This window comes from Pseudorca crassidens, chromosome 5 (assembly GCF_039906515.1).
Source record: "Pseudorca crassidens isolate mPseCra1 chromosome 5, mPseCra1.hap1, whole genome shotgun sequence".
Classification (NCBI taxonomy): domain Eukaryota; kingdom Metazoa; phylum Chordata; class Mammalia; order Artiodactyla; family Delphinidae; genus Pseudorca; species Pseudorca crassidens.
Window position 1 is genome coordinate 51,228,493 of NC_090300.1, and position 22,324 is coordinate 51,250,816.

General features: G+C 37.8%; 1 protein-coding gene across 1 annotated transcript in view; it reads right to left on the reverse strand.

Moving 5' to 3' along the window:
* Positions 1 to 22,324, reverse strand: part of WDR49 (WD repeat domain 49) — a 135,130-nt gene that overhangs the window by 87,007 nt on the left and 25,799 nt on the right. The window contains 4 exon segments of the mRNA XM_067737142.1: positions 3,976 to 4,121; positions 6,054 to 6,221; positions 18,201 to 18,375; positions 19,451 to 19,624. Coding sequence (XP_067593243.1) covers positions 3,976 to 4,121; positions 6,054 to 6,221; positions 18,201 to 18,375; positions 19,451 to 19,624 — 663 coding nt within the window.

Here is a 22,324-nt window from a genome sequence, read left to right on the forward strand (position 1 = left end):
CACGTGATGCCACTTACATAAAAATTAATAATAAATACTACCTTGTATTTGTATACACACATAGGATGGTATACAGTATATAATAATAAATTATAACACCACATATTATTATAACACAATATGTTATAGTATGTAAGTATGTGATATAAATATAAGACAATACACATCGTGTTAATAATAGATATTTCTTGGAAGAGGGATTGATTTGAAGGGGGAGTGAAGAAAAGGGATATTCACTTCTTGTACTACATGCTTTCTCATTTGTAATTTTTACAGAAGAGCATTCATCTGTTTACTTGGCATAATTTAAACAAAATGAAAGTGGCTTTGTCTCTGGATGGATAGAGGAAAGTTGAGGAGAGAGGGTACGCAGAAGGGGAATGAAGACACACAGGTAAGAGCTAGTCACCAGCACAAGAGTCTTTGAATTTTCCTTCCCAACCTTGGGTGCACAATACAGAAACCAGACTCTGAGAAAAATCAAAACCTCAAACAAAAGATTAAGTTACAAACTGATCTGATTCTGGTGGCCAAATCAGGATAAGTAGCCCAGGAGAGAAGAGTTAGGAGCGATAGAAAAGCCTAATCAGATTCACTGGTTGAGATATTTCCCAGAGGCTTTGAAAATCCTTTTACTCCCATGGTGATTCCTCCTCTAAATGACCAAGTTACTGGCTCCCAGCAGGGCCTTGCCATCAGTGATTGCCATCTTAGGAGACAATTTAGGAGTCCAAAGCAAAATGCAATTGGACTATTACTTATACCAAATGCTATAGGGATAAACTTATTGTTTAATAATCACTGGAAAGCACAATAGAGAAGTTTTCCAAAAAAGAACTGAAGTAAGTCTCAGGAAATTATTTGGATCTAAATTACTTTGGTCTGAAAATCCTCTAATTTAGCAATTCATAGACCAAAATATGGTTCAATCAAAGGCCCTTTGAAAAAAGAATGCTTTCTCTCATTTTCCCTGTTCCCTAAATTAACCCTAGTCCTATAAAATATCCAAAAGAATTTTATGCAATAAAACAAAGGCTTAACCTGGTAGCTGAAAGCTCTGTTGTTTGTCGTGAAGACATACAGGCTAAGATTATTATGCATTTATCGAAGTGAAATGGATTTAGACTAATGTGAAAGACGGCATGACAAGCTTCATTACAATGTAATGGTTTAAAAGTCAAAGCAAAAATAGGATGATAAAACTGACTTGAAAGAGGCCATACACAATCAATTCTGACTCTAAGAACATTTTTTTCACTTGCTTTTAAAGTTATAACACCTTTCAGGGAATTCTATAATGATAATATATCTGTTATTTCTTTCATATTTAGCTTTGATAAAGATTTGTTCATTAAAAAAAAAAAAAAAAGATTTGTTCATTTAACTAAGATTTATTGAGGACCTACTATGTATATGGCACAACCCAAAAAGAGAGTTCCAAACCTCGTGAATCCTGTCGGTTAGTTGATAGTTACACTATTTTATATGCTTTATTCAACATGTATTTAATGTATATTAATATGTGCTAGATACTGGGAAACACAAAAATGAATTCAACAAATAATCTTTGTCTTTAAGCACTCAAAATACAGTGAAAGATAGAGTATACATATACAGCCTTCAAGTATACATGTCAGGCTGTGTTAAATTCAATAATGGGGGACTTCCCTGGTGGTCCAGTGGTTAAGAATCCGTCTTGCAGTGCAGGGGATGCCGGTTCGATCCCTGGTCAGGGAAATAAGATTCCCACATGCCGTGGGGCAACTAAGCCCGCAGGCCACAACTACAGCAACAAAGAGCCCACACACCACACGGAAAGATCCTGCACACGCAACTAAGATCTGAGGCAGCCAAAAAAACCCCACAAATAAATAAATATTTTAAAAAACAAATTCAATAATGGGAGTTAGAACAAAGTGCTAAAAGATCTCAGAAAATAGAACAACTAAAAGCTAAGGCATCAGAAAAGTCTTCATTCTGACTTTCTTTGGTATTTAAGATTCACAGTAATATGTATTCACTTCAAACTGTCAAAAAATAATCACTGGGGCTTCCTGATGGTGCAGTGGTTAAGAATCTGCCTGCCAATGCAGGGGACATGGGTTCGAGCCCTGGTCCGGGAAGATCCCACATGCCACAGAGCAACTAAGCCTGTGCACCACAACTACTGAGCCTGTGCTCTAGAGTCTGTGAGCCACAACTACTGAGCCTGTCAACCTAGAGCCCGTGCTCCGCAACAAGAGAAGCCACTGCAGTGAGAAGCCCACTTGCCACGACTAGAGAAAGCCCGCGTGCAGCAACGAAGACCCAATGCAGCCAAAAAAAAAAAAAAAACCACTGAACAAACACTGCAAGGTGCCAAGCACTGTGACTGATACCAAGTGTACAAGCTGAAAAGACACTGACCCTACTTAGGAAAGTTAACTACAATTTCAGTACAATAGAACACATGTTCTAAGGAGGGACACACAGGTGCAATGGGAGTGCAGAGAAAGAAACACCTAGGTCTGTCTGAAAGACTCCAGAAAGTCTGAAACTTCAAGCATAAATAGGCTTTTGCCAGTTGAGAATGGAGGAGAGGGAACTGAAGGCAGAAAGAAGGGCACGTGGCAGAGCCATGAGGCAGCATGGTGGAAACAGGCAAAGTGTGATGCGGAGCATCAGATGAATGGAAGAGAAAAGCAAGAAGTGAGGTGGGCCTGGTAGACTGGGGGAGGGCTTTATATAAAAGCTTAAGAATTTTAGAGCTGATATTTAGAATGAGGGTAAGAGGAGGTATTGAAGATTTTTTCTTAGACACCACTTAATTAACAGGACGAAGGGCAGATTGGAATCAGACCCGTATGCAAGAAGGGAGACATGTTAGGCAACCTTGCAATGTTTTGGATGAGCTAACTCGAAAAATAATTCAAAAGAGGATGAGATTTTGAATTAGAGCAATGGCAGTTGAGAGGGAGAGGTGAGGCTGATAAATATATTTGATGGTAGAATCAACTAGCATTGGCAGTTGAGTGGTGAAGTTTCAGGTGAAGGGAGGAGATTTACGGTCTGATAGGTAATTCAGTAAAATAAGCAAGTTTGGCAGGACTTATGCATAGGGTGAGGCTAAGGATTTGAAGATGAATTTCTATTTTTTCTATTTAATTTTCACATATACAAGTATCACTTTAGAATAGAATTAAAAGTCAGAGTCACTGAAAAAGTCTCAGAGGCTGTTCCCAATAAGCCTATTGCCCATCCTTCTTCTCTTCATAGATTTCTGTTCTTGAAATCTATCACATGTTAACTGGATCTATATCAGGCATTATGTAAAACAGAAGCTTTACAGAGGAACACATGATGAGATTATTAGAGATAAAGAAATTTTTCTGGGAGATACGAGTAGTGAATAATGTGATCAGGATACAACCGGGACTACCTGGTTTTGGTACAATGTTTTTTCCACCATATTTAGAATTTGCACCAATATTGTCAAATAGAATGGGCTAATATATTTAACTGAAATGTTATTAATGTACTTGATATTCTTCAGATTAACTTTGATTTCTAATTTACTGAGTCTCTTCAGTGGAAAAGCAACAATAGTTAATTGGCTGTGCCAATTAACAAGAATTCTATATCTTATCAAAGCAACATTTTCTCATTCCCATTTCTGTTTTGTATTTTTATTGGATTAGTGAGTACTTTGGAAACTCTCAAGATGTGGCCTATTGAGAACCCAAAAATAAGGATTACATCTATGAGTACATGGTTTAAAACAATTTTTTTTAATGAAACACCTTGTCCAGTTGCCCAGGACTATTCCTAAATTACCATCAGTATCATTTTTAAAATACAGATTTCCAAAAACATAGTAGTAAGTCACTATATTATAAAAATCTATACCAGCTCTAAGAGGAATTTCAGACCAAAGATAGATTTGGATAGGAACTGGGGAGGCAGAACTAAATAAATTAAATGCACACTGTTACTAACTTTATCTTTAGAGAAGATGAAAAGTTTTCTTGCAGCAAAGAATTGGACAGCTATTACACTGGCTGAGTGACCCCAAAGGACACCAACCAGCTTAGAGACAACATAGGAGTTCCAAAGGCAAACTTCATTGTTAAAGCCAGCAGTTGCTAATCGGAATTAGAAAGAAAAAAAATGTTTTTAATAACTTGAATACTCTACTTTTTTTTGAAACGAGTATATCACATCCTATATCACCGTAGGTAGATAAAAGTCTTCTGAGCACTAATGCACCCTTGTCTTGAAGGAAGGAAAATCTTATCATTGTCCAATAGCCCAGGCTAATGCATGAATGCTATCACTGGAAATAGCTGAAATGCAGGGTGGAGGGGAGAAGGAGTCTGCATGGGGTGAAAGGACAAGACAGTTCCATTAAGAGGCAAGCAGTAGCCCAACCCGGAGGGCAGAAAATCCTTCTCCCAGTCCCAAAGTTCCCCCTCTACAGCCATCACAGCCTAGGAGTGCAGACCACGTTAAAATTATCCCAGGGGTAAGAGAGAACTAAAACAATATTTAAAGTTCCCAAATTAATGAAAAAGTGTAAGGAAATCAATTATTTTCACTGTCATGTAAATAATCAAGTATTTGCAAGCAAATAAGCAGCCGAAATATATGTTTGACCTGCTCTATTGAGGCAATAGTTTTGTTTTGTTTTGTTTTAACACAAATTGATTATATTCAGGGAGCACATCAAAAACTGGGAGCACAGTGCTTCTTCAGGTCTGGGGAAACTCAGCAGAGCCCTCTTTGTCGTTCCCTTGTTTAGGGCCAACTGTGGAGCTGAACTTATTCACATTTATGGAATCGCCATAAATGGCAGACCCCTATTTGGATTAATACCCAGTGTAAGGGTTATAGCAATAAGAGGAAGTGAATCCACTCTTGTTTCAAGTCTTTACCCCATAGTATGAAATTAGTAAGACAACTGATAAATTTTACCCTGAGTGTTACTGCATACCGTAATATGTAATACCAGCACTGTGCCAGGTACAAGGTAGCGATCAGTATAAAGGGGCTGAAATAATCCATGAATCAACGCAATGGTTGATATTTGAGTCCTCCCAAACTCAATTCACTAACTCCTCCAGCTTTCTCTAATAAATCTACAATCCTCCTTGAAAGTCTGATGTTGGCATATTCCTGAGTTCAAAGTCAAGGTCTCTTTTTACCGTGATTGTCAGCTGTGACTGTTGGAAATTTTAGAGACTCTGCTTAGCTGATATCAATACTCTATATGAATGATAATTTTTGAAAGAGGGTTAATATGACCCATTCTGTAGGCCATGTATGTTCATTCTCTGTACTACCCTATTAATTTTTAAAATAATACCTCACTTTTTTATAATATTTGAACTAATATCATATATATCAAATTATCAGCTTTCAAAATACCTAAATATTTTATTTAAATAGATAATGCCTGAAAACCTTTATCGCTTATTTCTTCAGCTAAAATTTACATCAGAAAAAGAACTCTCCTTTAGTATGCTAAAGGACAAATCTGAAAATTTTCAAAAACCATTAGAAGTTGTATTCTGAAAATACTGACTGAAAATTCTGACTGAAAAACATTCTACATTTTGCATTTCTCTAGTAAGTGAGTGTGTGTGCGTGTGTGTGCGCACGCACATAAGAAAATGATGTATAGGTTGAGCATTTGGTTAGGAAGATGGCAGAAGGCAGACACTGCATTCTTTCTCTATGTCATTTTACATTCCCCACCAATTCTGATAAAAAGACTCATTAAAGCACTGGGGAACTTTCTCATCTTGTCACCCCAATGTAGTTCATATACGCTACACATCATAATTCATCATTGTCAGACGTAATAAAATGTGAGCTGCTCAAGTTGGTCTCTCTGGCGATAAAGCAACATGGCGAAGAGGCTCCATGTGTGCGGATATGCATCCCAGACTATTGATGAGTCCCTCATAGTTATCATGATTTATTTTACATACCAATTAACTTGAGACATAGTTATCATGATTTATTTTACATACCAATTAACTTGAGACATAGTTATCATGATTTATTTTACATACCAATTAACTTGAGACGAGAGTGGTAATCAAAAGCACGAATGCCCTGGGCAATGTTGAAGGACGTCATTTTAAGATGCTTTTTTGATTTCTCTCTCCATGCCAGCACCCCAGTGTTTGTATTGCTGGTTGTACTGGAAATAATAGCATCTAAGGACGCACTGTAAGTAACTGATTAAAAAAGAAAAGAAAAGAAAACAACCTTTAGTCGATTTCTCAAAAGATACAGGCAAAATAAAATTGTTTTAAAAGACAAAATTAAAACTTAAATTCAGATTATGATGATGCAACCTGACACTTAGAAAACACCTCACTAAACCCTTCTCTCACCAAAGAACCCACAGTGAAAAGTTACATCAAAGTCTGCCTCCAGACTTTTCCTCCCCCCCAACGATAACTTAAACATTTTTTTAATTAGAACACATGACAGGAAACAATATTAATCACAAGAATCATGTGGGATTCTCGAGATATAAGCATCTGGACAAAACACTGGATTCTTCCTCCTGGGCCGAAAGCAGGCAAACAGGAACTCAGCAGCTATCTGCTGCTCTCAAGGTCCGGCTCACGCCCAACCCATTGTTTTGTTTATGTTTTGACTGGTCTAGAATGTTTGAAAGTGCGGTGTCCTGGACTCAATGCTCTGCCTAGAGTCACAAACACAGCTAGAAGCCCAGGCTGATTGGCTGTCCCCCTGTTCCTGATTATCTAGTACTAAACGGGCAGCAAAATCCCACTTCCCAAGCAACAAAAGTGATCCTGCTGCCTTTTGTCAGAACGACCTGTGCATTCCTATCAGACTCTCGGGCTCCAAAAGACATAGCTACTCTGTCACCAACTTCAAACCACTAAGCCCTCCACGGTTAGAGGGCAGTTCTCTTTTGCATTTTAGTAAGACAATGATTTGTGCCCCAAGGTAAAAGATTTCTAATTTGACCTCAAGCCCAAATTTCAGCCTCACATAAAGAGGGATGTTGGAACTTTGTACAGCTTAAGAAAAGTTGCTTTAATAGGACAGCTCTTGAAAATGTTTCTGATCTGTTTATTATACAGAATCAAGAATAACACTCTTGGAATACAATTCTTAATGGATCGCTAGCATTCCTGCACTTCTTATGAAACTAATCCCTGACAGCAGTTCGTCCCACACTATCTTGTTAAAGACGTTTACATAGAAAACAGCCTTAGAATGTAAGATCGCTTCTCCCTTTGCAGCAAATGATAGACAAACTTACTACTAAGAACAACTCTGGAGCAAAAGATAGCACGCGCCTGCGCACTGTAGAAGACTCAGGTTCTCTAAACTCAGGGTTCCTCTCCTGTAACATGACCCACTGCGCGTGCACGCATTCATCTGCAACTGTCTGCTTTGCCTCTGTGGGACTTGGGGGTCAAGGGGAACTGACACAAATATGCGGATACTCATGGGGCTTGCTGTGCTGGAAGTAACGAAGTCTTTTTGCTCTAACACAGGAGTCTTCTGTCCTCTGTCATTTTAAGATTATTTTAAAAATTCTTTCTCCAAGTGAGAACCACAGTATTTGTATTGTTAGCTGTGCTGGAAATGGCAAGCTAACTTATTAGTAACTAACTTGGAAATAGTCTTACTATTTTGGTGAAAGAATTTAATTTGCTTTATATAGATGTGTGTATATGCATATGCATATATATATACACACATATATATGAATACATACATTTCCGAATTACTAAAGACAAGGAAATTCTGAGAGGCAGAAGTATAGCTCAATACATTCTTTCCTTTGAGGTTATTCTATTAAGATGATTGCTTCTAAAAGCAACTGGGGCTTATATGTTTTAACATGACCAATTTAAAACTAAGGAGATTGGGGCTTTTCATGTGTCACATATAGATGTCCTCTCTCAAAACACAGCCTCCAATCTTCAGAATTATTAGGCGTCTACTACATGCCCTGTGCTATGATACCTTTAATAAGAGAAGAAATAGACATAGCTTGGATGGTCTCAAGCTTGGAAAACAAGATATGCAAATCAAACAATTACAGAAAACTTTAGTATACAATAAAGGGATAAATTGAGTAGTACAGAAATTATAATAGAAGTTCAAAGATGAAAGAAACCAGTGTGGGCTTCAGGGTTTGGAAGACATTTGGTGGGCCCTGACAAAAAGAGAGCATTTCAAGAGGTAAGTGGTGACAAAACACATGTGTGGGAAACAAAAGGGAAATTCAGAGCTCAAAGAAGATGAATCTACTCCTTTATTTTACAGGCTAAGAAATAGAGACCCGTGCAGGTTCAGAGATTTGGCCAAAGTCAGCAACTGACTGCTGTCCAGCTCAGAACTAGAGCCCAAGCATTCTGATTCTGAGTTTGGTAGTTTAATGTCATATAATGTGCAATATTAAAAATCCAGTCGGGATTGGACATTAGCGTTTGGCAGAGCCAGAGTACAAAGTCAAATCTGATCTCCTGACGCCTGGAACAGGGCTTCTCATATTTTAATATGCACAACTGTCACCTAGAGATCGGTGTTAAAACGCAGATACTCATTCAGAAAACCTAAGGTGCTGCATTGCTGACGATCCGCAGTTGTGGCTGTTGATGCTCTCTTAGGACCACACCTGGAGCAGCAAGACACTAGAGTACATTCCTTAGAGAACTGCCATCCTTCTATAGTCTAGAGAATTAAACCATAGTTCTTAAAACTTGAGATATTAAATGCTCCTTTGGGAATCTGATGAAAGATATAGACCTTCTCCACCAGAAAGATGTGTATACACACAAAATTTTGTATAAAATATCAGGATCTGGGGAACCTCCCCCCTTCTACTCATGAAGCCCAACCGTGACAGATCTGAAGAACTCAGGTAATTAATCCCCAGCTACCAAGTAATTTGGGATCGCAAAACACTTCACCTGCTTTTTCAAGGGATTCTTCAAGTTTCTGTTACTAAGGATGGGTATGCTTTGCTCTTTTCAGGGAAGAGCCCTTTGCAGGAAGCAGCTCTCTGCAGGAGGCCCCTTTTGTCTTGTCACTTTAGCAAAGCTATATTGTAACTAACCTTTAAACTAGGCGCCCCCATGCTCTACTCACCTCCTGCCCAAGCACAATGCCTTGCCTAACCTGTTGACTCTTTCCTTAGATCAAAGAAATAGAAATGAAGACTAAGTAATTAACAGATGACTCGATCTTTTCCCCAGCTTCCCCTTCTGTAATCCCTCAAGCCAACTGTGTGAACAAGACAGCATTTAAAGAAAGATCACAAGGAGTCCATAAGTCTGCATGCAATGGGAGATGGTGATGAATCTGACCCCCTACCTCAATGATTAAATGAGTTTACTCCCCCTTTTTCCCTTTAAAATCTTTCATGGCCGAGCAGAATCTTCTGAGTTGGTTCTAGAACACAAGTCCGCCTTCTCCCCAGGTTGCAGGTCTCCTGAATAAAGCAACCTTTCCATTCCTACCAGCACTTGTCTCTCAAGTATTGACTTTCAAGTGGCGAGCAGTCCAACCTAAGTTCAGTAATGCCCACTTTGGCGCAGCTAAGGAGCCCGCGAGCTGCAACTAAGGAGCCCGCCTGCCACAACTAAGACCCCACGCAACCAAATTAATTAATTAATTTTAAAAAAATACCCACTTTGGGTTTCTCTTTTTAGTTTCTACTTCTTTAAAATAAATGAGTTTAACTGATCTTTGATGCCGGGGTTCTACAAATCAATTCCAGAAAACAATTTCTAAGGAAAAAAGGAGGAGGTGCAATAATGCAAAGGAGACTTTCAGAAAGGAGAGCTCACAGAGCTCTAGGCAAACAGAATAATTCACTGAGCAGTGTACTGTGAAATATGAAACACAAAAAGACTGCTAAGGGCCAAACTGGTCTATTTCTCCACTCTGCCCAGAATTCACCTGGATGGTACGTTTCTTGCTCATCCCCCATCATGTGATCTCCCTCAATCTATGGATTACTTATAATAATTATGTGGGTAATTTTTTGAATCCCTCCCATTCATTACCAGGTATCATCATGCCAGATGCCCTCACCCTGTAGTCATCTTTAGTGGGCAGATATCCCAAATTTACTGATGAGGAAATAGTCCAAAAGCCATATCACCCAAAGGCATGTGGCTAATTGGAGGTGGAGATGAGATTGAGCCCAGTCCTGTCTGGCTGTGAGCTTTCCATTTTGTACTACTGCATCCTTATTTTTCACTAAGCCACACTGCTGTATGTATGCCAGGTTCTTTCTATTACATGGTCTGAAGTTCTTTCTATTACCAACTACATTTATGTTCCCCATACTCTCAACCCTAGACCAAACTCCCACTTCATCTTTAGTTTTTCCTGATCTCTTCACTTTTTTATTGCTACTTATCCCCCTAGGACATAGTATTCCTATGTCCTCTTGTTTTCCATCTTTTTCTCATCTACTCTTTACTTCTTAAAAAAAAAAAAGAAAGAAAGAGAGATAAATGAAGGAAGGAAGGAGTAATCAGTTCCTATAAAACTGAGTTCTTTGAGCCTCATTGGGGAGCAATTAATTTTAGGAGCATAAAGGTTGCTGATCACTTTTACACTAACACCGCTACTTTACTAGACGGACCAACAGTATAAAATCTGAGGACAAGTATCCTCAACAGGAGCAACCTCAATGAAAATATTCCCTTTGTTTACAGAAAATGCTAAGAGTTATTATAACTTGACTTAATGAAGCAATATTATAATACATAAAGTATACAACACAGCACTATAATTATATCTTCAAATCCATGGAAATTTCATAATATCATTACACTACAATCAAAATAAAGGATTTCTACCCAGAAAATTGCTTTGTCATGTGTTTCCACATTATATCCAAGTATCTTCTTTAGTTTTGAGGCTATAAAGAAAGACATATAAAGAAGTACATTCTGCCCTGGTATTTAAAGTATTGCTGTAAGATTTGAACCTCGAGGTTAGCAAGTGACATTCATGGGCCTGTAGTACATATTAGAGGCTCAACAATTCACACTTTATTTCTAAACCAAGATATAACCCGTTTCTGATTAAATTGTAAAATGCCAGAGCTCCTGAAAATGCCTGAGTAAAAGGTGAAAGTAAAGCCATTTCCTTAAAATCAGATTACCTGATATATAAAAATGTGTCAATGTGTTCCTCCCTTCTTGAAGAGAGGAAAGGAAATAATGGGTTATGATGAAAACGTTTTTAAAATATCAAGCTAGGGAATGGGATGAACTGATAAAGTATATGAGTTGTTTTTAACATTCTCACTGAGTTTGGGGATTGGTAAAGAAACATTTAAAAATTACTTTTCAATAATATTTGAGAGGATAAAAGACAATTTGATCATGCCTGTCCATTACGATGCTAACTTTCAGCTCTTCCACTGTCTTGCCCCTTAGTCATTAAAAGGCATTAAGGGAAGCTGTCATGGATTTTTGTCCTCATGTTGCTGTCAAAATAATCCTGTGTAATAACAATTAGTTAATGTGAAAAAAGTGATTTGAAAATGAAAAGTGATGCCTAAAAACTAAGTAAGTAATTCTATTAAGTACCCTTAGAATAAGCTAGAATGAGGCCGCTCTTTTATCATTTGCCAACAGATGAAAGCTATAGCAGGGTAGAAAATCGGGCCATTTCTAACTAGGAATTCTTATTATCATTTTTCAGCCTTTTACTTTATGAGTCACATGACTTAGGAAAACTCCCTACCTTGAACTTTCTTTGATGCCCTCTTGTGTGAGGGAGTTTATTTTCAGTTGCATTTCTTATTTTGAAGTTGGAGTCCCATTCTCTGAGACCACCACAGGGCTCTCTACATTCTGAGCAGCTGCTATTTCAAAGAGGAAAGATAAGAAAGAATAATTCTATCTATTCCATTTTTAAAAATCAAAATACATCTAACTCAGCACTGGTAGGTACATTGAAAATAATAATGCAATTCATTTAATGAATTTTCAGAATACTGATTAGACCTAGGTTCACAATACAATGGATCTTACCCTTCCACCACACTGTGGAACGAGCTGCAGGAAAAGATCTTTTACTTCAAACTGAGGCCAGTGGCTCACAGCTGATTTCAACTGCTTTAAACCCAGTGAGGGCGCTGGCAGGAAGGGCAGCGTATTCCAGCTGACTCAGTGGTGCACCATTTTTGTCTGGAGGACTGATTTAGATGCAGGGAAGTGGAAAAACACACCAGCAAGACACTAAATCTGGCTTCTCTTCCAAACTTAGTCCCATCAATTATGAAGGCTCCCGAAGGAAACGACCTGCTGCCTGGATTCTAAATTCCCTGGCACAGTTCCATTAATTAGCTCAGCAATTACTGATTTTATCAGTTCAAACTCGCAGCCGTGGTCAAAGAAAGGGGGCGAAACACCTTTCAACATAATAAAAAGTCAATCATTTTCATTATTGGCAATTTAGTATTCACTCTTTCCGGAGCTGTACTTCAATCTCTGGTTTCCAAGGTTTCCAATGATATTGTCTATATGAAAAGGCAATTCTTTGGGACCAAAAAAAAAGAGAAACTTCTTTGAGGTTGAAGACATTTATGTCTTGCCGCTACTGCCCAAAATCACTGTACTTACTTTTCAAGCATTTCAGAAGGTAATTATTTTTCCATTAACATACACCACAGAACCACTCAGACACAATGAAAACATTTTCTCCTTCAAAGTTTTAAATAAGTATGAACCTTACCTTAAAGCAGTAAGCTAATATTCGCATGTCTGAAACTGAGTTTTTCTTTTGACATTTCAGTTTTACAGATATTTTGTCATTAGCTTCAGTGAAACATTATCACCAAACTTGCCATGTATTAGTTTCTTCCTCAATTGTACATTCCCTCCTCACACTAAGAAGGAAATCAGTACAAATATTTCTTTTTTTTTTTTTTTTTTTTTGCGGTACGCGGGCCTCTCACTGTTGTGGCCTCTCCCGTTGTGGAGCACAGGCTCCAGACGCGCAGGCTCAGCGGCCATGGCTCACGGGCCCAGCCGCTCCGCGGCATGTGGGATCCTCCCGGACTGGGGCACGAACCTGTGTCCCCTGCATCGGCAGGCGGACTCTCAACCACTGCGCCACCAGGGAAGCCCAGTACAAATATTTCTTGAGGAGGTCTAAGAATATCAATTCATATTGCTGGGGTAAAAAGAGTATCACATGGATGCAGCCATTGTTGGCTTGCTCCCGACACAGTAAGTCTTGCAGACCAAGGAGCACAATCACTACTAAGCCCACTGTCCTCTACTTGACTCCAGCCTGCCTTCTTCCTTTTCCTGGCTCCTCATTTCAGCCTTCTTGCATTCTCCTCATAGGGAAATAACTGACCTGCAAGCAAACCCAAAATGAAAAAGTTGTATTTAAGCTTCGAGTCCCAGTGACTAAATCTGGGAAAAGGCAGTCATCCACTGCTTAGGACGGAAGCCAGTCCCCTTTCAGAGGTACCTGAGTTTTAAATCTAAAACTTGAAATAAGACAAAGTCTTATATAGATACTTCACCTTTCCATATTCTCTACTTTCTCCTTTTTGAGTTATCTTCTCTTCTACTGCATTTCTTCAACAGCCATTCATAGAGTATTACACTATACATTATCAGTAAATATATTTTTCTCACCCTGACCATTTTCTTTTTACCATAAATAACCCCCCTTAAAAAAAAAAGTCTACCAATATTTGCAAGATTTCTTTTGGTTTCTCTTTTCTTCTGAAATATTTTTAATAACATTTATTCAATGTCTTAGTCCAGGCTGCTGTAACAAAATATGGAGACCTAGTGATTTAAACAACAAACATTTATCTCCCACAGTTCTGGAGACTGGGAAGTCCAAGACCAAGGTGCTGACAGATTTGGTGTCTGGTCAGGGTCTACTTCCTAGTTCACAGATGCCCTACTTCTCACTGTGCCCTCATGTGGGGAAGAAGTGAGAGAGCTCTCTGGGGGTCTCTTTCTGTTCACAAGAGCTATACCTTCATGACTTAATCACCTCCCAAAGGCACCATTATAAGGGAGTAGGCGGTGGGCTTAGGACTTCAACATATGAATTTGGGGAGGAGAAGGACACAAAAATCCAGTCCATACACTCTGCCCCTGCCCCTCTCCCCAAATTCATGTCCTTCTCACATGTAAAATACATCTCAACAGTCCTAGAAGTCTTAACTCATTCCAACAACAACTCTAAAGTCTAAGTTCAAATCTCATCCAGATAGCTAAATCAGACATGGGTAAAACTCAGGATACAATCCATCCTGAGGTAAATTGCTCTCCAAGCTGTGAACTTGTGAAATCAAACAAGTTACACGTTTCCAAAATAAAATGGTAGAACAGGCATGTGACAGGCATTCCCATTCCAAAAAGAAGAAAGAACAAAGAGGTGATAGGTCTCAAGTAAATATAAAACCTAACAGGGGGAAACTCCATTAAACTTTATGGCTCAAAAATAGCCCATTGGTCTGATAATCTGCCTTCCAAATGTACTGGGATAGCAACATCACCCCCAAAGGTAATGCCCACGCTGTGGCAACGGCCCCACCTATGCCGCAGCTCTCTGAAGTAGCCCCACTCTTGTCAGGGCTCCATTGGCTGCAGCCCACACCACAGGTCTCTGCAGGGATGCCCCCAAGTGAGGCACTAGACTGGGGCACGCTAGCCCACCTGAACCACAGAGGCAGCCTCACTCACCCTTTGAAACCACTCTGCAATATCTCAGAAGAAAAGATCCAGGAACTTGAAGACATAGAAATAGAATCCAACTCAACTAAAGCATAGTGATTTAAAAAAAGAACCAGCTGAATAAAAATGAAAAAGCCTCCATAACTAGTAGGGCAATATCAAGCATCTTAAAAGAAAAAAAAAAAGAGGGGGAGACAAAAAACTTCAGAAAAAATAGCAATAGAAAAATTTTCAAATTTAATGAAAATCCAAGAATCACAATGAATTCCAGTCAGCATAAACACACACACACACACACACACACACACACACACCAAGAAAACTGAGGCACATCACAATCAGATTGCTTAAAATCAGTGAGAAAGGGAAAGTTGTATGAAACATTATACTACGTGTTATAAAGGACACTAAGAGAATAAAGGACATATTTCCTGCCCTAAGAATATTGTTTTAATTTTCAATTTATGTATAAATGTGATTTGTATGTGAGATATCCAAATTTGGGACATCTGGGATTGGGAGGGTTATGACAGGCAGAACCAAAATTCTGATGTGGGTACAGAAATTTGTAGGAACCCAGGAGCAAAGCCAAAATTGAGAAGTTTGCAAATTACACAAGGAAGAGTCCATCTGAATTAGATGGTTGAAGAGACAAATATGAAACTTGGCAAAGGGAAGGGAAGTATCAGAACAATACTGGTAAGAAAGATTCTTCTTTTGTGGCAGATCAGGAGTATCTCAGAATAAAGAATCCTAGAAGTAGTCAACATTGAGAAAGTGAGCCGGTGAGAGTCTGAGCATTGGGCCCAAGAGGGCATCTGTCAACTGCAAGTAGAACATTCCCAACCTGGGAACAGAAGTCTTTGTGAGATATTCTAAAACGGCTCATCATTCCACACTTCAGACCTCAAGTCCTGAAGATTCCTGTTTCAAAAGGTTGCTTGTTTGTCTCCTTGCTTTATCATTTCCATTTTCTCATGATCCCAGCTAGCCAATCCAATTGCAGTTTCTTTCTTTGTCCTCCAATCTATGCTGGACAGAACTACTAAATAAAATTTTCCCAAATGCTGTCTACATCAGGTCTGCCCAAATTTCCTCAAAAACCTTCAATGCTTCACTGTTTCATTTTTTCTGTTAAATGTGAACTTGGCCTGGTTGCCAAGATCTTCCAACAGACATCCTTATTAGACCTAGGCACTGTTATGTCCTGAATACTCCATCTCTGATCTAGTCATGTCCGTCTCGCCCTCCATTATTGTGCCTACTTGCCTACCTTTATTTATGTTCACCATGCTCTCTTTTTTTCCCTCTACCCATCCATCCTTCGAATACCACCACTCACCCTTGAAGTTCTTCCTCATGTCTTTTCCTGCTTAAGAATTAAAATAGGAGTCAAAATCTTGTTTATATGATTTAGTAGTTAATTTTCAGTACCATTGTACAATGTTCAAATACATGCTTTTATATGTCTTTAATTCTTACTTACCTATTAAGTTTTTTGAGTTAAGCCTATAATTTATCTTTCTTCCACTGCCTCCAATGCCTAAGACAGTTTTAAAGCACATAAAATATAAATAATTGTCGACTGATTTAAATAAGTGGACTAAAGTAAATATATTCTTTCAGCTATTCTTCCAAAGACTATTCGCTTGATTATGAGTTTTAATTCAAAGAGCTAAGACATATATAATCCAAATTAGGTAACAAAGATCCCTAATTTTTTAATATATATAAAACTTTTCTGTAGCCAATTCCTAATTGCCGTGGTTTAGAGGCTAAACTCCAAAGGTGGATTCCTTAGGTCATAAACATGAATATCTACTGCTGATACTAAACTAAGTTCGTATATTCTTTTGTCAGTAGGTAAAAGAACTACAAATCAGAATGATATGTTGGAAATATGATGGGCAATGAATTCACATTGACCTAGAGAAAAATTCTTGTCCTGCAACTTAACAGACAAGAGCTCATCAGCAGATTACTTCACCAGTAGCATTGGTTTTTGAGAGGTTTAAATGAAATTGTGACAGAGTCTAGAGTGAGAGCTTTTCATTCTCTCCCTGAGTGTGAAGAGAGTATTTAGACACTATTCATATTCAGACAAATGATCTCAATTTTAAAACCTTGTTACATCCCCAACCTTTTCAAAAACAGAATTCTATTAGCTTTTTCTCTGTATTTATTCATATTAAAGGTCATGGAACTCAAACTAAACTTCAGGGAACTTACTACAAGCAGATTTCAAGAACTATAACTTTACTACTGTGGTCTTTTTAGTCTTTAGTTTATGTATTAAAATATCATGCTTGTTCGGAAGCAGCTGTAATACCTCCCTCACTTTCAAGGACTCTCTTCACTTTCTAGTACTTTCTTGTTTCCAAGTATGAAAACATAACACATAATTTTGTGCCTGTCACACATAGTGGATGACCAAAAAATTTTATCTTTTGGTTTTCCCACAATTTATATGATGCCAGAATTACAGGATAGGTAGAAAGTACCAAAGACATGGTATGATTTATACTGAAGAAAAAAGTGCAAAACCTATAGCTTATCATGTGGGATATTATTATTGTAGGTCATGCATTAAGGAATTAGTTCCAAACTCCTAAAACTCAAAGAGGGAAAACTATCATAAAAGCCAACAGTTGGGTCCATTTTGACTACCTCGTCTTCAAAGAATATTAGGAATATACCTACAATACAACAATGAGATTGACAGTTTCCATTCCAATCATTATTGGAATGTAGCATTATTTAATGTAGCAGCTTAGAAGTGAGAAAAATAACATAGTCCTTAGTGTCTGGACCAAAGGAGGTATCAGAGCAGAAACTGCACATCTGGATCTTGAACCATCAGATGCAAATTCTGTAAAAAAATTAGGCATATTGTGAAACTAACAAACTCATTGTTGACTAGGTTTTAAGAAAGTCCTGGCCTTCCATAGATGCTGTTTTATAACATAATCCTATCACACAGAAAACTGCCACTCAAGTACTCTAGATCAGAGCAACTCAGTCATTATATCAAAAAAGAGAAAAAAGAAAAGAAAACTGAGAAGAGTCCATTCTGAAGGCAGTCAAACTAATACACTTGCCATGAGAATATAAAGAAAGCAAGGGAGTGTTTTGAGGGTACCTGTTAAATTCTTTTATTAAGTAGGCCCAAATGTGACTAAACAAAATTAGTTTGGATCAGAGTTGGGGTGAAGTTAAATAGATTCTGTGACAATTTTCTTTCCTGTCTTGAGATTTCTTGACTGCACAGCTCGCCTGAATTAATTGTATGAGGCATAAATTTTGGAAGGAAAAAAAAGAAAGAAGTAATTCCTGCTAGTGTGCAGGGGATAGCAGAGTCCAGGTCAAAACCTCCAGGGAATCAATTATTAGTTTCTAGACTTGAACACTGTGTGTGAAACATTTTCATTAAGAATGTAAATGTAGAAGTCTAAGGTGACTGTTTCTTTCATTGTTGTTTAAATTCAGTACCTTGTCTGACCCAGTCTCCACAATGAAGTTTGTGCGCTAACGTATAGCAACATTTGTGACGTCCAGAGCACGGCTCTGCCCAGTTAATGGTCACAGTTGCTTCTTCATCTTCACATGCACCAGCAGGATGCTCAAAAAGGGAAATCAAGGCCGTTGTGAAAGCAATTACTTGAACCTTGAGAGAGACATTACAAGAAAAACAAACATGGGTAGGGTAACTGTTGCAAGAAGATTCTATGCTCTTTATGATTAATAAAGAATAGGTATTGAATTAACAGGCATTTCTTTAATATTATTTAAAGGTTGCAGGCAGTTATATTGAAAGACATGACACTACAAGGTTGCTAATGCAATTACCAAGGGCATTTTATTTGTTTGCTTTTATGATCTATTTGTCATTAAAAACAGTAAAGATGAGGGCTTCCCTGGTGGCACAGTGGTTGAGAGTCCGCCTGCCGATGCAGGGGACACGGGTTCGTGCCCCGGTCCGGGAAGATCCCACATGCCACGGAGCGGCTGGGCCCGTGAGCCGTGGCCGCTGAGCCTGCGCGTCCGGAGCCTGTGCTCCACAACGGGAGAGGCCACAACAGTGAGGGGCCCGCGTACCAGAAAAAAAAAAAAAAAAACAGTAAAGATGAAAGACTTACATAATTATGAGTGGAAATTGTTCAAATTAGACTATTTCAGCATTCACAGGCATATTCTACTGTCGTTCAGTAAGAAGTCATTTTTCAGAGGTCGGGTGGAATTTGATGGGAAGACAGAAATCATTGTATGCAGTGTCTGGGGCTCAGTGCTGCTCTCTCTAATGCACCTATTCCTTTGTCACATGGGACAGGAAATAAGCATTTCCCAGGAGCTTGCTACTGAGAAGCCTGAAATCTTATAAATGAAAATGTGAACAATTTGAAAGAATTATTAGAGATAACTTTAGACACAATATTAAATGTTTATTAATATTGGGGTCTAATAGATTAAGCATCTTACGGTGAAAAAGTTAGCAAATACTTTTTTCCTAAATAAGGAAGATGAGACTATACACAGGCAAGAAAACCATAGGGCAGATTGGTTTTCATATGCAAGGAGGGGAATTATGACCTAATCCATCTTTTTCATGTCCAAGGTGTGTGGCCTTGTAATCTATAAAGTAGTTCAATTAGGGGGTCGCATTCATTGTACTCTATTTCTATTTTGAGCTAAGCTTTGATGATTAAATCCATAGTGTTCAACCTTATCCTTCCCTCACTTACCTTTCCGGTTATGTCCCCAAGAGAAAGAATTGACTCTTTGGCGTCAAAAGGGTCGTACCAATAATCCATGCAAATTGGTGTTCCTTTCAGGCCTTGGAGTTTATATTGACAAGGAAATTCTTCTTTGGCCAGCAGATCATAGAAACAAATCTCTTTTCTTGTAAAAGCCACCTGCTATCTAAAGTAGCAAAGTAGAAAATCAGAAAATATTTCTGATGGATTTAGTGAAAACAATATGAAAAGCAGACATGCAAATCTTAGCACCAAATCAGACATTTTCACCTGAGGATCCTTAATGTATTACAGAAGTATAGCATGGTGGCACAAATGTGCTTTATTCTAACCAAGTATTCTAGGCAAGATAAAAACTTTCCCATTTGAACACACTTTCTTCCCTATCGCTACTTCACAGACCCCCAACTTCTTCCACCCATGGGAGACTAGGCAACTAATCACAGGAAAGACAAAGACATAGAGGTCTACAGTATCACACAACCATACAGAAACTTTACAAACCATGTTTTATGAGGCAAGCAGAGGCTTTCACAGAAATAAATTGATAAAAATTCTGTAAGTAGCCTTCCTAAGTCAAATAAAATCCTAAAAACTATTTAAGAAAGGGTAAATACATTTGTAAATAAAATTGACAAAACTTTAGCTAGACTAACCCCCCCCAAAAAGAGAGAAGATACACATTACTAAATCCAGAAATAAAAGAGTAGATATTACCATCAACCTTACAGAAATTGAGAAAAGGATTCTAAGAGAATACCATGACCAACTGTAAACCAACAAATTAGATAACTGAAATGAAAGGTACAAATGCCTAGAAACACAAAATGACCTAAACTAACTTAAGAAGAAATAGAAAATCTCAGCAGACATATAATAAATAGAAAGATTGGATTTGTAATCAAAAAAATTTCCCACAAAGAAAATCCCACGCCTGGATGGCTTTTCATTAATAAGTTCTAGCAAACATTTAAAGAATTAACCCCAATCTTTCTCAGACTCTTCCAAAAACTAGAAATGGAGGAAACACTTTCCAAATCATTTTATGAGGCCAGTATTTCCTAATACCAAAACCACACGAAGACATCACAAGAAAAGAAAACTGCAGACCAATATTCCTAATGAATAGAGATGTAAAAATCTTCAGCTAAATACCATCAAAGAGAATCTAGCAACATATAAAAAAGGTTACACACCGTGACCGAGTAATATTTATACCAGTGTAGGGAAACAAAAGTTGCCACCTCAAAATGTGTCTATCTGGCATGAGGATTAATTTAGGTTGATTATTTTTAAGAAACAGAAGACTCAAGAAGTTTTTCTTTTTACCTCCCCCCTAGCTGCCTGAAGAATTTGGATAAAGGGCCTGTTCCTAGAATAGAGCTATCACCAGAGATATCTGCAAAGACCATGGGCTAGATGCAATGGCAGAAACTCAGGGTCTAGAGTCCACTCTGAGTCCCAGCATCTCTGTACGGCCCAGCAAATATTTGTATACCAAATATTTGCTTTTCCATCCTCATGTAAATTGCCTTCATCCCCTTTGAGATCCCAAACCACCATCCCAACACCCTCTTTTGTCTTTGTTAAAGATGATATTTAAGGTGAAGACTTTGGACACTTTGGTGAGTTACTCAGTTTTCCTGGGTCCCTTCCATATATACATGTTATTAGACTTTTGTTTGATTTCCCTTGTTAATCTGTCTCATTTCAGTTTAATTATTGGACCAACCTAGAAGGGTAGAGGAAAATTTCTTCCTCCCAACACCAGGAATACCAGGTTAGTTTAACACATACAAATATCAACTAATGTAATACACCATATTAATAGAATAAAGGAAAAAGGTGGTATGATCATCTTAATAAATACAAAAAAAGCATTTAACAAAACCCAATGCATTTTCATGATAAGAATATTCAACAAATTAGGAATAGAAAGAAACTTGATAAAGAGCATGTACAAAACAAAACAAAAATACAACCTACAGCTGATATCATACTTAATGGTGAAAAATTGATTGTATTCTCCCTAAGATCAGAAATAAGACGAGGCTGTTCACTCTCACCACTTCTATTCAACACTGTGCTGGAGTTTCTAGCCAGGGAAATTAGGCAAGAAAAGTAAATAAAAGGCATCCAGATTGGAAAGGAAGAAGTTAAACTAACTCTATTCGTAGATGACACGATCTTATATACAGAAAATCTTAGGGAATCAACAACAACAACAAAACCAATTAGAACCAATAAGTGAGTTCAGCAAAGTTGTAGAATATAAGATTACTTTTTAAAAACTATTTATATTCACTAGCAATGAACAATCTTGAAAATGAAATATCAAAGGCAGTGTAAGAGAAAGAAAAGACAAAGCACAAACTGGGATACAATATTTGTAAATTATCCATCATATAATTGCATATAACCAGAATATATAAAGAACTCTCAAAACTCAATAATAACAAAATAAACTCAATAAAAAATGGGCAAAGGATTTGGACAGACACTTCACCGAAGAGGATAAATAGCAAATCAGCACATGGAAATATACTCAACATTATTAGTCATTAGGTGATTCAAACTATCAAACAAACAATTAACAAACTATTAAAAAAATCATAAGACACAGAAATATGTACATGAGTGGATATTTGATGATATTAAGGAATTATTGCTATTGATATTAAATGTGATATGGTATTATGGTTATGCTAAAAAGACTTTTTTCGAAATACTGAAATATTTACAGATTAGATGATTGGATGTTTTGGATTTCAATAGAGGGGAGATGTAGATGAAACAAGATTGGCTATGAATTGTAAATGGCTACGGGTGGATATTGGTTCTTAATGGGATTATCTCTGCTTG